This window comes from Mizuhopecten yessoensis, unplaced genomic scaffold (genome assembly GCF_002113885.1).
Source record: "Mizuhopecten yessoensis strain PY_sf001 unplaced genomic scaffold, ASM211388v2 scaffold4625, whole genome shotgun sequence".
NCBI lineage: Eukaryota > Metazoa > Mollusca > Bivalvia > Pectinida > Pectinidae > Mizuhopecten > Mizuhopecten yessoensis.
Window position 1 is genome coordinate 159713 of NW_018405640.1, and position 14919 is coordinate 174631.

The 14919-nt window shown below is 37.2% G+C and overlaps 1 protein-coding gene across 1 annotated transcript in view; it reads right to left on the minus strand.

The window, feature by feature from the left end:
* Positions 1–155: 155 nt before the first annotated feature.
* Positions 156–14919, minus strand: part of LOC110449473 (fibrinogen-binding protein-like) — a 44083-nt gene continuing 29319 nt past the window's right edge. Inside the window, exons 3-4 of the mRNA XM_021496350.1 lie at positions 2111–6630; positions 156–974 (exon numbers count right to left, since the gene is read on the minus strand). Of these exons, the coding sequence (XP_021352025.1) occupies positions 156–974; positions 2111–6630 (5339 nt within the window). The remainder of the gene's footprint in view (positions 975–2110; positions 6631–14919) is intronic.

Here is a 14919-nt window from a genome sequence, read left to right on the forward strand (position 1 = left end):
CCGTATTTCTAATCATTATTGTCATCCAGATCGCCGTATTTCTGCCTGTCTTTCTTGTATTTGTCATCGACATCTGTATCTCCGATGTCGTTTTCGTTGTCACGTCTATTGCGTGGATATCCAGAATCATTATTGTCAGCCAGATCGCCGTATTTCTAATCATTATTGTCATCCAGATCGCCGTATTTCTGCGTGTCTTTCTTGTATTTGTCATCGATATCTGTATCTCCGATGTCTTGACCGTTGTCACGTGACTTGCGTGGATATTCAGAATCATTATTGTCATCCAGATCGCCGTATTTCTTCCTGTCTTTCTTGTATTTGTCATCGATATCTGTATCGCCGATGTCTTTTTCGCTGTCACGTGACTTGCGTGTATATACAGAATCATTATTGTCATCCAGATCGCCGTATTTCTGCCTGTCTTTCTTGTATTTGTCATCGACATCTGTATCTCCGATGTCTTTTTCGTTGTCAGGTCTATTGCGTGGATATCCAGAATCATTATTGTCATCCAGATCGCCGTATTTCTTACTGTCTTTCTTGTATTTGTCATCGACATCCGTATCTCCGATGTCTTTTCCGCTGTCACGTGTCTTACGAGGATATCTAGACTCAAAGTCGTCATCTAGATCGCCGTATTTCTTCCTGTCTTTCTTGTATTTGTCATCGATATCTGTATCGCCGATGTCTTTTTCGCTGTCACGTGACTTGCGTGGATATCCAGAATCATTATTGTCAGCCAGATCGCCGTATTTCTTCCTGTCTTTCTTGTATTTGTCATCGATATCTGTATCTCCGATATCTTTTCCGCTGTCGCGTGTCTTGCGAGGATATCTAAACTCATAGTCGTCATCCAGATCGCCGTATTTCTTCCTGTCTTTCTTGTATTTGTCATCGATATCTGCCTCTCCGATGTCTTTTCCGCTGTCACGTGACTTGCGTGGATATCCATAATCTTTGTCGTCATCCAGATCGCCGTATTTCTTCCTGTCTTTCTTGTTGTTGTCATCGATATCTGTATCTCCGATGTCTTTTTCGCTTTCACGTGACTTGCGTGGATATCCAGAATCATTATTGTCAGCCAGATCGCCGTATTTCTTCCTGTCTTTCTTGTATTTGTCATCGACATCCGTATCTCCGATGTCTTTTTCGCTGTCACGTGTCTTACGAGGATATCTAGACTCAAAGTCGTCATCTAGACCGCCGTATTTCTTCCTGTCTTTCTTGTATTTGTCATCGATATCTGCCTCTCCGATGTCTTGACCGTTGTCACGTGTCTTGCGTGGATATACCGAGTCTTTGTTGTCATCCAGATCGCCGTATTTCTTCCTGGGTTTCTTGTTTTTGTCATCGATATCTGTATCTCCGATGTCTTTTCCGCTGTCACGTGACTTGCGTGGATATCCATAATCTTTGTCGTCATCCAGATCGCCGTATTTCTTCCTGTCTTTCTTGTATTTGTCATCGATATCTGTATCTCCGATATCTTTTCCGTTGTCACGTGTCTTGCGTGGATATCCAAAATCGTTGTTGTCATCTAGATCGCCGTATTTCTTCCTGTCTTTCTTGTATTTGTCATCGATATCTGTATCTGCGATGTCTTTTGCGCTGTCACGTGACTTACGTGGATATCCAATATCTTTGTTGTCATCCAGATCGCCGTATTTCTTCCTGGGTTTCTTGTTTTTGTCATCGATATCTGTATCTCCGATGTCTTTTTCGTTGTCACGTCTATTGCGTGGATCTCCAGAATCATTATTGTCATCCAGATCGCCGTATTTCTTCCTGTCTTTCCTGTATTTGTCATCGATATCTGTATCTCCGATGTCTTTTTCGCTGTCACGTGACTTGCGTGGATATCCAGAATCATTATTGTCATCCAGATAATCTTTGTCGTCATCCAAATCGCCGTATTTCTTCCTGTCTTTCTTGTATTTGTCATCGATGTCTGTATCTCCGATGTCTTTTTCGCTGTAACGTGACTTGCGTGGATATCCAGACTCATTGTTATCTCCGATATCTTTTCCGCTGTCGCGTGACCTTCTCCGATGTCTTTTCCGCTGGCACGTGACTTGCGTGGATATCCATAATCTTTGTCGTCTTCCAGATCGCCGTATTTCTTCCTGTCTTTCTTGTATTTGTCATCGACGTCTGTATCTCCGATGTCTTTTCCGCTGTCACGTGTCTTGCGAGGATATCCAGACTCATAGTCGTCATCTAGATCGCCGTATTTCTTCCTGTCTTTCTTGTATTTCTCATCGATATCTGCCTCTCCGATGTCTTGACCGTTGTCACGTGTCTTGCGTGGATATACCGAGTCTTTGTTGTCATCCAGATCGCCGTATTTCTTCCTGTCTTTCTTGTATTTGTCATCGATATCTGTTTCTCCGATGTTTTTTCCGCTGTCACGTGATTTGCGTGGATATCCATAATCTTTGTCGTCTTCCAGATCGCCGTATTTCTTCCTGTCTTTCTTGTATTCGTCATCGATATCTGTATCTCCGATGTCTTTTCCGGTGTCAGGTGATTGGCGTGGATATCTAAAATCATTGTTGTCATCCAGATCGCCGTATTTCTTCCTGTCTTTCTTGTATTTGTCATCGATATCTGTATCTGCGATGTCTTTTGCGCTGTCACGTGACTTACGTGGATATCCAATATCTTTGTTGTCATCCAGATCGCCGTATTTCTTCCTGTCTTTCTTGTATTTGTCATCGATATCTGCCTTTCCGATATCTTTTCCGCTGTCGCGCGTCTTGCGAGGATATCCAGACTCATAGTCGTCATCCAGATCGCCGTATTTCTTCCTGGCTTTCTTGTATTTGTCATCGACATCTGTATCTCCGATGTCTTTTTCGTTGTCAGGTCTATTGCGTGGATATCCAGAATCATTATTGTCATCCAGATCGCCGTATTTCTTCCTGGCTTTCTTGTATTTGTCATCGACATCTGTATCTCCGATGTCTTTTTCGCTGTCACGTGACTTACGTGGATATCCAGAATCATTATTGTCATCCAGATCACCGTATTTCTTCCTGTCTTTCTTGTATTTGTCATCGACATCTGTATCTCCGATGTCTTTTTCGTTGTCAGGTCTATTGCGTGGATATCCAGAATCATTATTGTCATCCAGATCTCCGTATTGCTTCCTGTCTTTCTTGTATTTGTCATCGATATCTGTATCTCCGATGTCTTTTCCGTTGTCACGTGTCTTGCGTGGATATCCAAAATCGTTGTTGTCATCCAGATCGCCGTATTTCTTCCTGTCTGTCTTGTATTTGTCATCGACATTTGTATCTCCGATGTCTTTTCCGCTGTCACGTGATTTGCGTGGATATCCATAATCTTTGTCGTCATCCAAATCGCCGTATTTCTTCCTGTCTTTCTTGTATTTGTCATCGACATTTGTATCTCCGATGTCTTTTCCGCTGTCACGTGTCTTGCGAGGATATCCAGACTCATTGTCGTCATCCAGATCGCCGTATTTCTTCCTGTCTTTCTTGTATTTGTCATCGATATCTGTATCTCCGATGTCTTTTCCGTTGTCACGTGTCTTGCGTGGATATCCAAAATCGTTGTTGTCATCCAGATCGCCGTATTTCTTCCTGTCTTTCTTGTATTTGTCATCGATATCTGTATCTGCGATGTCTTTTCCGCTGTCACGTGACTTGCGTGGACATCCAAAATCATTGTTGTCATCCAGATCGCCGTATTTCTTCCTGTCTTTCTTGTATTTGTCATCGATATCTGTATCTCCGATGTCTTTTCCGTTGTCACGTGTCTTGCGTGGATATCCATTATCTTTTTCGTCATCCAGATCGCCGTATCTCTTCTTGTCTTTCTTGTATTTGTGATCGTTATCTGTATCTCCGATGTCTTTTTCGCTGTCACGTGATTGGCGTGGATATCCAGACTCATTGTCGTCATCCAGATCGCCGTATTTCTTCCTGTCTTTCTTGTATTTGTCATCGATATCTGTATCTCCGATATCTTTTCCGCTGTCGCGTGACCTGCATGGATATACATAATCTTTGTCGCCATCCAGATCGCCGTATTTCTTCCTGTCTTTCTTGTATTTGTCATCGATATCTGTATCTCCGATGTCTTTTCCGCTGTCACGTGATTTGCGTGGATATCCATAATCTTTGTCGTCATCCAGATCGCCGTATTTCTTCCTGTCTTTCTTGTATTTGTCATCGATATCTGTATCTCCGATGTTTTCTCTCCTGTCATGTGACTTGCATGGATATTCAGATTTTTTTTCGTCATCCAGATCGCCGTATTTTATCCTTTCATTATTGCTTTTGTCTCTGAAATCCTTCTCCCGTTTGTTGTTTCCGTTGTCAAGGGATTTTCCAAGATAACCATTTTCGTTCATGTCGTCAAGATTATTATATCCCTCTTTGTATTCCCTGTTTTTGTTTCCAATTCCTGTGTCGCTGTTGTCAGATTTATCATTCTTTGACAGACGTAAGTAGCCAAAGGTGTCTTCGTCGTTGTCGGTTGTTAAATCGGTTGTAAAGATTTCAGACCCTGAATCACCTTCCCGGGATAGTTGTGTTTTCCAGGAAAACATGTCACCAGAGTTCGAAGATAGTAATCCTTTTCTGTCTGACTCGGAATTATCTTCTTCATTTCTGCGTCCTCTCATTAACATAATTTTGTCGTCGTCGTCGTCATCTTCTAAGTCAGTGTTTTTATATCTCCGCCCTCTTTTGAAGGCATCAATGTAATCCTCTGGTCTGTTCCTCCTGAAATCTGTCCCGTCGTTCTTTTCGCCGTCGTCACTGTATAGCACAGATGATCTACAGCTTTCTAGGTCGCCATCATATCCACTCTCGTGTGTATGGGAACGTCTGTGGTACCGGGAATATCTCTCCTCATCGTCCTCACTGTCGTTCCATTTCTCCTTTTCGTGTTTTCCGGATTGCCGGCTTGGATAATACATATTATCTTTTACTCCTTTTCCTCGAAATGAAGAAAAATCATCATCTGAAGCATCAGATATTCCCATTTCTCTACTTCCTTTCCCATCCTCCTCAAAAGGAATCCTGCCCGATCCCCATTTTTCTGTTTCATTGTTTTTTCCTCGCCCTAAATTCGTATCCCATCCTCCCTTTCCAGGTGTTTGTTCATTCTCTCCAATACTTGCTTTATCTTTGCACGTGTTGCCGCCATCTTTGTATCCTGCTTCGTCGTCATCAACTTTGATTTGTGATTTTGATTTCTTTTTTCCGGACATCGTATCTAAGTTGTCTTCCCTTAAGCCAGAATCCCCGCTGACTTTATACGTGCTCTGCTCTACACTTACAGCCGTTGCGGATATCAGATCGGGCTCGTTATTATTGTCAATGTCTGAAACTGACGACAGGAGACCATTTCTTTTGTCGTTATTACCGTTGTTGATGTCAGCATCACCAGATGCGCCATGTCCCAACCCTTTCTTTTTATGCCGATGATCGGAAATATTTCCATTTGTGTCGAGGCCTGACTCGGTCGGCAAAACATCAATTTGACGTAATGGTTCTTCTTCCTCCGCCGATGCAAAATTCACGTTATTCTTTTTCTGTTGAAGAAGACTTTCCTCAACGATTTTCTTGTCATCATCCACAGTTTCTTTCCCCATTGTCTTATTTTTGAGTCCTACGTTTAAGTCATCGCTGCCCTTATTTTTACCTTCTTTGTGTTTGCTTGATTTCGCTTCAGTTCCTCTACCTTTGTCTGCTTTGGGATGTCTATGTCGTCTGTCACCGGATGTTTTCCGATTCCTGTCTGAACGAGACGAAGCAGAACCCTCCACGTGATCGGATGCCCCGTGTTCACTGTCACTTGAGCTATCCATCCAATTATCGTCGTCCCCAAAACCGCTGTCATCTGTAGGTCTTCTCGATAAACGCTTTCCAGCCCCTATAAATTCAACAAGCTGGTCCAAGACGTCATCTTCTTCCTCGTCAGCTGATGCAGTGCCATCATGAAATTCCTTGTCTTTTTTCGGCTTCTTTCCTGATTCCTCCTCGTCGACTCTATCAACTTTAAATGTTATGTTCTTTCCGCTCGATATCATGTCACTTTTCTTACTTGCGAAGTCATCTGTTTGTCCTTTCCCTTTACAATCAGAATCCTTTTCGATATCATTTGCTTTCACACCTGCACGATTCGACGAACGTTGCTTCAAAGGGTCGACACTGACATTCGAAGAGCTGTCATTCGAGTCAAATGCCCCAAATGCTGAATCATCATGACCTGTCTCGGATCCAATACTGGAGTCAGAATGAATTCCCTCAGAAATGTTTTCAAGATTCTTTCCCTTTCTTGTCCACAAGTCTGAAACTTGTCCGATGTCTGTGCCTACTGTTGAGACACTTCCGTCTAAACCACTGTCATCATCACCACCAATACCAGCCTCCAGCTTCTCCAGCATTCTCTTCTTTACACTTTCAAAGTCTTCGTCGACCAGGGAATCATTTTTTAAATTCCCACCAATATTTCCAATGAAGTCATTATACCTCTCGTTCAATCTGTCCTTGCCTTCAGCTCCGTTGGTCTCATCCGTGTTTTTCAATCCACCAAACTCGAACTTCATCTTGTGGACTGAGGTCAATTCTTCCTCCCTTTGTCCTTCGATAACTGCAAAGTTAAAACCAAGAACATTGTATTATACATTTTTTGGCCTTGATTTCGCGGTACGTTCGTTTGAAGGCAATTTCTAAATTTGAGATTTGATATATAAGATCTATAGTATGTCTTGAAGAGGAATGTTTAATTCAAATAATATAATGTAATACGTTATAAAGTGTGACCAAGGTGATATATTATAACTATGGTTATAAAGTGTAACTATAGTAATAACATATGTAACTGTGCTGTTGTAGTGTAACTGCGGTGATAAACTATTTATGGGTATATAGTGTAACTGTGTTGATATAGTGTAAGTGTGGTGATATTGTGTAACTATGGCGATGTAGTGTAACTGTAGATTTTTTTTTTATTATGGTTATAAAGTGCAACCATGGGGACAGATTGTAACTCCAGTGATATAGTTTAATTATGGTTATATAATGTAACTATGGTGATAACAGGTAACTTTGGTGATAAAGTGTAACTTTGGTGATATCTTATTACTGTGGCGATACAGTGCAATTTTTGATGATACAATGTAACTGTAACTGTTGTAATATAGCGTTACAACAGATATATATAGTGTAACCATGCTGATAAAATGTGTCAATGGTTCTATAGCGTAACCAGATGAGAGATTGTAACATAGGTATATTTATAGAGTCTGAAGAATATCCTAGAAGAGATGAAAGTACTAAAGACTCGTTGTTAAGAAGTTTTCTTTATATTCTATTTATATATATATATATATGGTGATATTGTGTAACTATGGTAATATAGTGTATAACTATGATCATTACGTGTAACCGTGGGGATGAAGTGTTACTGTGCCGCAAACAAACTAAGGCTTCATTGTGAAAAATGCGTTTTACGTCATTTATGTATGAACCCATGCATAATCTTAAGATATAATCATCGAATCTTTTAGTATATTTTATTTGTAAATTGTAAAAATAAAAATAAAAGAATGAAAAAAAACATCAGATGACTGCAAAACTGTGAAATACCTCTGCTCCAAAAACAATCAATATGGAAGCATTTAACACAATAAGCTGATAAAACCTTGCGCGAGTGTTCAGGTATTCATTGATACATGTATATCATTTATAGCACATTTTCATTTTATTTAATTTCTGATTTGTAAATTATTGGTGGATTAACCGTGATTTCAATCGATTAAGTTAAAACGCTTTCAAATGAATGTTCTTCATGAGAAACAGTTTGTGTTCTTTAAATTGTGTTATTGTAATTCAAAGTTTAACGTAAGTTATTTATCCTCTTGTTTTGCTGGATTTCGTACAGTACGTATTTGATTCGCGATTAAACGTTACGTGTTTCTATAGTACATTTATGCACTCGTAACATGATATATCTTCATCAAAAATACTATCTTTCAATAGGGCAAAGGTCAGGTGAATTGCGTAGTTGGTGTTTTGAACTTGCGTGACACACGTTACGTTTGTTTCGAAACATCGTTATTTGTTTATTTACACCAACCGGTATACTATAACCTTGTGTATATATCGTACTTTAACCTCCTACGTAGAGAATAAGTGATATATTGCCAATTAAACGTTCGCCACTACACTCGGGCAGTAGGGGTGAAAAGTTTATCGACTATATTGACAGACAGGAAATACTAACCGATAATTCCAACCATGTTTTCATATCATGTATCTTAGAAATAAAACGGCCATTATAAAGTCTTGTCTGCTTCACAATAAGGTATTTATCAGTGTTTGTAAGAAGCGTTGATGAATGTGGAAACAGTATACGTCTTAACAAATTGTTCTCATCTTCTAACTGGAATTGTGCTGTATACATTATTTCAAACTACAAGAAATGTGTCTTTTAAAAAAATAAATATAATACGTATCTAAAAATAAAAAGGCAGCAACCATCACGTCGCCCGATCTAAGTGTAAAACATTGTAGGGGGAGAGTAAAGTTATGAGATTTGTTGATACGTAAGACATATTTAAGATTATATATTTTACTGCAGGAAAGTTATATTTTATGTCAGAAAACAAGAGAATACCAAAGTGTAAACAAAACAAAATATGAGCTCAAAATCGATGAAACAGGGGCAATATAATGCACACTGATTAGTCTAAGCCACCTATTTGCACGGTTTGTTGTCTATTTCTTTATTAAGCAGATATCGTTAGCTAACTGATTCGTGGGTGTTTCTGAAATCGACTATGCTTTTCTTAACGGAAAAAAACCCCAAAAGAATAATACGTTTACGTCATTGCTAAAAAGCAACACAAGGATCACTCAACATTGCAAAGGAGATAGAAAGAAACGTTGGAAACTAAGAATGCTTTTACAGATTCATTTGACTGCCCAGCATAACAATGGTTTGCAACGAAGCAAGCAAACATATCTGATGAAGGCTGGATGTGTTTGTCCAGAACACAAGAAGATAGACAGAAGCACATTTCGCTCAACAAACTGCGTACTAACATTTCTAAGATGCATTTTTATCTGAAACAATTTTGAAATAGTACAAATGTTTTTTCATTAATTTTGTTGAAGATGGTGTAGTTTTAGAGGAAAATGCAATAATTATGAAAATATTCAAGTTTGAACATTCGGCGCTTCGAACAAGTGGGTCCTGAAATCAGACCCAGAATCTGTTCATGCGGAGTACTAGCTATAGCAATACCTGGCAGATCAGAACAGTGTTTGCACTGAACCATCTTTTGGATGAACAGGTAACACATCAGCCCTGGTAGTATGGCGAGAATACATAAGACATTTTAGATAGGGAAAAAGTATACATCAAACTCAAATCGAAACTAAGATAAGTAAGCCTATATACGATATAATGTATTTTTAATGTTGTTTTGATAGCTATTTGTGAGATTTAGACAACAAGTTAGATATGTTTGATAAATATTTTTTGACCAAAACAAATTGAATTTTGTTGTTAGCATACGCTTATGTCATTAATTCGACATTATGAATTCAAGATAATTTGGGAGGACTATATTTATGGCATGTTTTATATACATTAATTATTGTTATAAAATAACATGATGTAACAGCTTGCTATTAAGCTTAATCAGATAAAGACACTTACAACATGCTATCTGGATGTTCGTGCAAGCCTCTGCGGTTATCAATTCGCTTCATTACCATCTTTTCAAATTTGATTTACAGATTTTGATGACGAGGGAAACTTGTTTACGAGCTTACAATTCATATCAAATAGGAACCAGTAATGTGTGATACAAAAATAGAACAGGCTGTGCAGATTTTATGTTATCGAAAATAGCATCTATAAATAGCCCGAGCCTAACATCTGGAACTATCTCAAAACATCGGTGCACTTATAGGAAAAAAGGTGTACGTAAAAGATAGGCTGTGTACGCTTTAACACAGGAGCTACGAAGCAATCTCATGCTACATATAATTCAGGAGAGCGTGCGATACACAAAATCCTAACGACGCCATTGGGATCTTTCATCATCGAGATTTTTTTTTGTTTCTGTTTTATTTTAATGTTTGGATTTAAATGATGTAATCTTAATGCGTATGATGACACGTGTAGACGTGCGTAAGGTTTCATAAGCCATTTTTTGCGTTTTCTTTGTAAATTCCATTATGATTCGATATTTTTAACGTTAACTTGCTAAATATTACTAAACAGATTAATTATTTGTCAGTTCATATCTAAACTTGAAATGTTATATTTATTTATACACTTTCTTTCACCCTGCGGATTGTTGTACTCTTTTGACAACAGAAGCAGCTTTCCTAAAATGTGTTTACCATTGAATCAACACAAAAAGGCAAGTTAATGCGAAAAGACAAGGGCAGGAATCGGATTGAGGAGACACCAAAACACTGTTACTCCTTTTTGTACCACAGAACAAACTTTCCTAATGGCGTCTTTACAACTGAATAAGCGCACAATGACAAAGTCAGACCGGCAATCGATGCTATATGACACCAGCTGGAAGCGAGGAGACGTCAAAACAAAATAAGATACATCAAGAGCCCCTACATAAAAATATCGACGTGAAAACAAGGTTCAGAATTCCTTTCCATGAAATATTCTCATAAAGTCGGTCATTTGATCGGTATGTCCTGTTATTAGGGATTCACAAATCCTCAATTATTGTGAGTAAAGATTACCTTAATTGTGCTTGAAAGGCGAACGTGTCGATTTAGGAAAAAAGTTTTCGGGTTTTTTTAATTGGAAATTATATCGGAGGTTTTAGTAGCGGACATGTCAGGTAATTGTCAGGTTACTGTAAACGGGGCAAACAATAATTTTATAAAAGACTAACCCATACGAAATAAAGATATTGATAATGTTAAATCAGTCATTTGATTACTTTATATACACTTTTATTGAGCATTTACCTCTAACAAGATATTCAAATTTTTAATCCGTCATTCTTTTGTAGAAGACGACAATACGTGTACTTTTTTAAAAAGAAGATGCGTAGAGCGTGATTTGTGCACAATTATGTTTTATCTACCACAGTAAACTAAACGTAGATCATCATACATGCTTTTTTTCTTATATTGTTTGATGACGCCTACGATATCAGATTTGGCAACGGCTATTTATTCCAGTGTTATGTCATGACGTCAAGACTTGGTTTAAGAAATATAAACTAAAGATAATGAAAACAAGTATAGGCTTGGACTAGAGTTTACCACACACGTGATTCGGGGTTCAGCGATCACGTGCAATCAATAAAATACGAAAGATAGCGAAATTGAAAAGATGCGGAACGAATACTTCAGATAGTGTATATATATTTACACATAGGCATGATGTTCTAAAAATAATAAATGCTTATGAAGCTGTAAACATGATGAGTCATCATTGAATTTGGTTCATGCTAAGTATATACTGGTATTAAGGATGGGAACACGATGATTTGTTGTATTTGTAAGCATATTTGTCTTTTTCATATCTTTATGCATTAAAATGACCGAATTATATTTGAAGATAAAAATAATTAAAAAATTGAGTTTGTCAAAACAGAAGACTTAACAAAGTAAACAGTATACAGCTCATATGTTCATTTCGGGCATTTCGAACTCATAAACGGTAAAAATGACAATATGCGTCTATAATGTTCCAAAACGTATGTAAAAATACAATTAAAGGGAAACTTTACGGTAAGAGTTACAGGAAAAATACATATAATGATTTTTAAGCTAGGTTAAACTAGTATTTCATGAAAACCTTTCCAGAATAAATTTCAGCCAAAGAATTACGGCAACCCCCGAAGAATGATAGTCCATTTGCAGAGTCAATCACATTGCGACGTTTAATAATCACTAGGAACGCTAACCCAGGCTATTCGATTACTTCGTGTTAAGGAGGACGAGTCCACTTTTGAATAAAGTGGTTGCAGGGTTTGCTAATGTCTCATTGTATGCATTTATTTCGTACGAACGCAATCATAAGTTACCTAACAATTAATGGAATGTACCACATAACCAATGGGATGGCTAATATCAGTTCAACAACATGTTAGCTTTACGATAGAAACTTATCACGTGCTCAGCCTTTGTGGTTTTATCTATTGAATCTAGTGGTACGTATGGAAAGTTGCATCTCTTTAAAATAATAAGCATATATTGTTTGTTTTGTTATGAATGATAAACCGCCAAAATCGGCGAGAACTCTTCACTAAGTGTTTTTAGTAACTAATTCCGTCTTTGCGTATTGCAGAGTTATCTTCCCTTGTGAGCAAGTATTGATTGTTACGTCATTGGTTTGTGTGAGAAAATTACGTCGTTTTCTCAAAAATTGATGACGTTACTCTCACAAACCAATTACGTAACAATCAATACCTGCTTACAAGAGAAGATAGCTTTGCAATACGCAAAGACGGAATATGAGCATTTTGGTTGGTCAAGCAAATAAATGTGATTAAATGAACGACTCATTCAACAATATAACAATTTTAACTAAGCAGTGAAACGTACTTTTTCATATATCCATGATTAGTGATTAGTCTAGCCGGGCATCATGAGACAATTTGTAATAATGTAATCGCCCAGCTAATGATATAACGACTTGATAGTGTGACATTATTATCAAATAGATATACGGGCTTAGTATTGTAAAACTTCTCTTTCGAGAAATTTTGGACGCTTAAAGTCAGTTTCTCTATTTATAGACCATCATGTGTCAGCAAAAAAAAGGGAAATTAATATATTGATAAATCACACAATACAGTTTTACTCTCTACACAAACAATGTGTCGCAAAGTTTCAAGATTGACAGGTCCATTTGTCAAGCTATGAATGAGGGTAATGATACTTACATTGTTTGTAAATAGAATAAAACTATGATATTACATATTTCCAAAACTTATGAATCTTATTGAAGTTATTAATAAATCATTGTAGTTTCCTGCTTCCAGGTTATAATTCCCTTTAATGTTGATAAAACCTTATATTGACCTCAAGAAACAATCGTGTACAGTATTATTACAGTCGAACCTCTAATGAGAGACTCTCGTTGGAAAGTCAATAAAGTTGTTATCTTGATTCAAGTGGATTAAAAAATTAAAACAATAAGTTCAAATGTATAAATGATATAAGTGTCTACGAGGCCTGCTGGCGGAGCAAAAATGTGGTACGTGGATCTGGGTTATCTCAAACGTGGGGTGTTGTTCCGATTAACTATCTACCAAAACCACAACCTCACGGGCTATTAGTCCTATCATTCTTATCTCCACGGTAAAAAGGTGTTAGAACGATGCTTGAAGACTGGTTAAATCATCCGCCATACCACTTGTAACAACAATGGCACTAGTGTACGGCCTTGACGCAGCTCTCACGCTCAAAACATTCGTCGGATGAATTTCAAAAGAGAATATAAAAAGAATCAAAGGTACTGCGAATACCTTAATTTTTTCAAAATTCCTATTTTCACAATTATGTTTAATTTTCCTTAAAGTGAGGATTGGGAATCTCTATGTGAATGAAAAAAAACACCATTGGTCCCCTGTTAATTTAAACGAGGGTAACTGAATATTCAAGCGTTGTTTTGAATGTGCATTTAATTGATCTATATCGCAGAAATATGCATCTCACAAAATAAAGGTTTTACAATGTGAATAAACGTATACATATTATTGTCATATAGATCTGTATCACAGTTTTCATTAGTGATTTTAAAATATTGTGCTTTTCTAAGGATGTTGTTTTAGGCGTGACTCCATGTCAAAAGTAATCTTTAGTTTAAAATTGAACTAGTTTATATGTTAAATATATCAGCAATTTTAATAATTGGTAGTTATAATAACATTTACCTTCATCGTTTTAACAGGGAATTTATATGGAAGAAAATTGAATGGATATTTAATTTTTTAAAGAATCAGCATATGTCGAAGTACAATATTAGCACTTGATTAAGTATAATTGTACGAGAGAGTTAACAGGTCTCTACTATCTTGTTAACTAGTGGTTACACAAATATCGGTTTTCTGGAGCTACATGTTCTTTAAGATATCGCATTTGCTAATGTATTTAACACATCAGCTCGGCCTTCGTATGACCTAACTAACGCACGTGCCGTTCTGCCTATTTGTTGTTTGCGTTTATACTATTATAACTCGTACATGAGTGAACTTTTCAAAAGCTATTATTTGTAAGCGCTAATCTCGCAATAAACGCCATTGAGTTGAACACAAGGTCCCTGTAATTCCGTCTTTTCGTATTGCAGAGTTATCTGCTCTTGTTAGCAGGTATTGATTATTACGTCATTTGTTTGTGAGAGTAACGTCATCAATTTTTGAGAAAAACGACGTAATTTTCTCACACAAACCAATGACGTAACAATCAATACCTGATCACAAGAGAAGATACCTCTGCAATACGCAAAGACGGAATTGAACATTTCGTTGCTTTTCTCGTATAATTGTCTTTAGTGTCATTATTTATTTCATTTACCAATTCATTACGTGCAGATATCGATTCCTTTTGAACCTTGATATTTTAAAAAAATATATCATTTTCCCTTTCCCGTTTTCCAGATGACTACTATAGACTATTTATATTCCGCTTACACGTTATATCGCGAAATAATTGTTAATACATGTGTGCGACGATAATTAATTAAAAACCGTCAGCAATTAACTCGTTTACTAAAAGTGCCTAGTTCCCAATTGCCACGGAGTTTTACTTACAATACATAAATAATGATTATATTAAAAATATTATAAGATTACTGAATTTGCGATCGATGTTAGTGCAATTTACGATAAGAATAACGAACACGCGAAAATGCATGTAATCTACAGTACACCCTGACGAG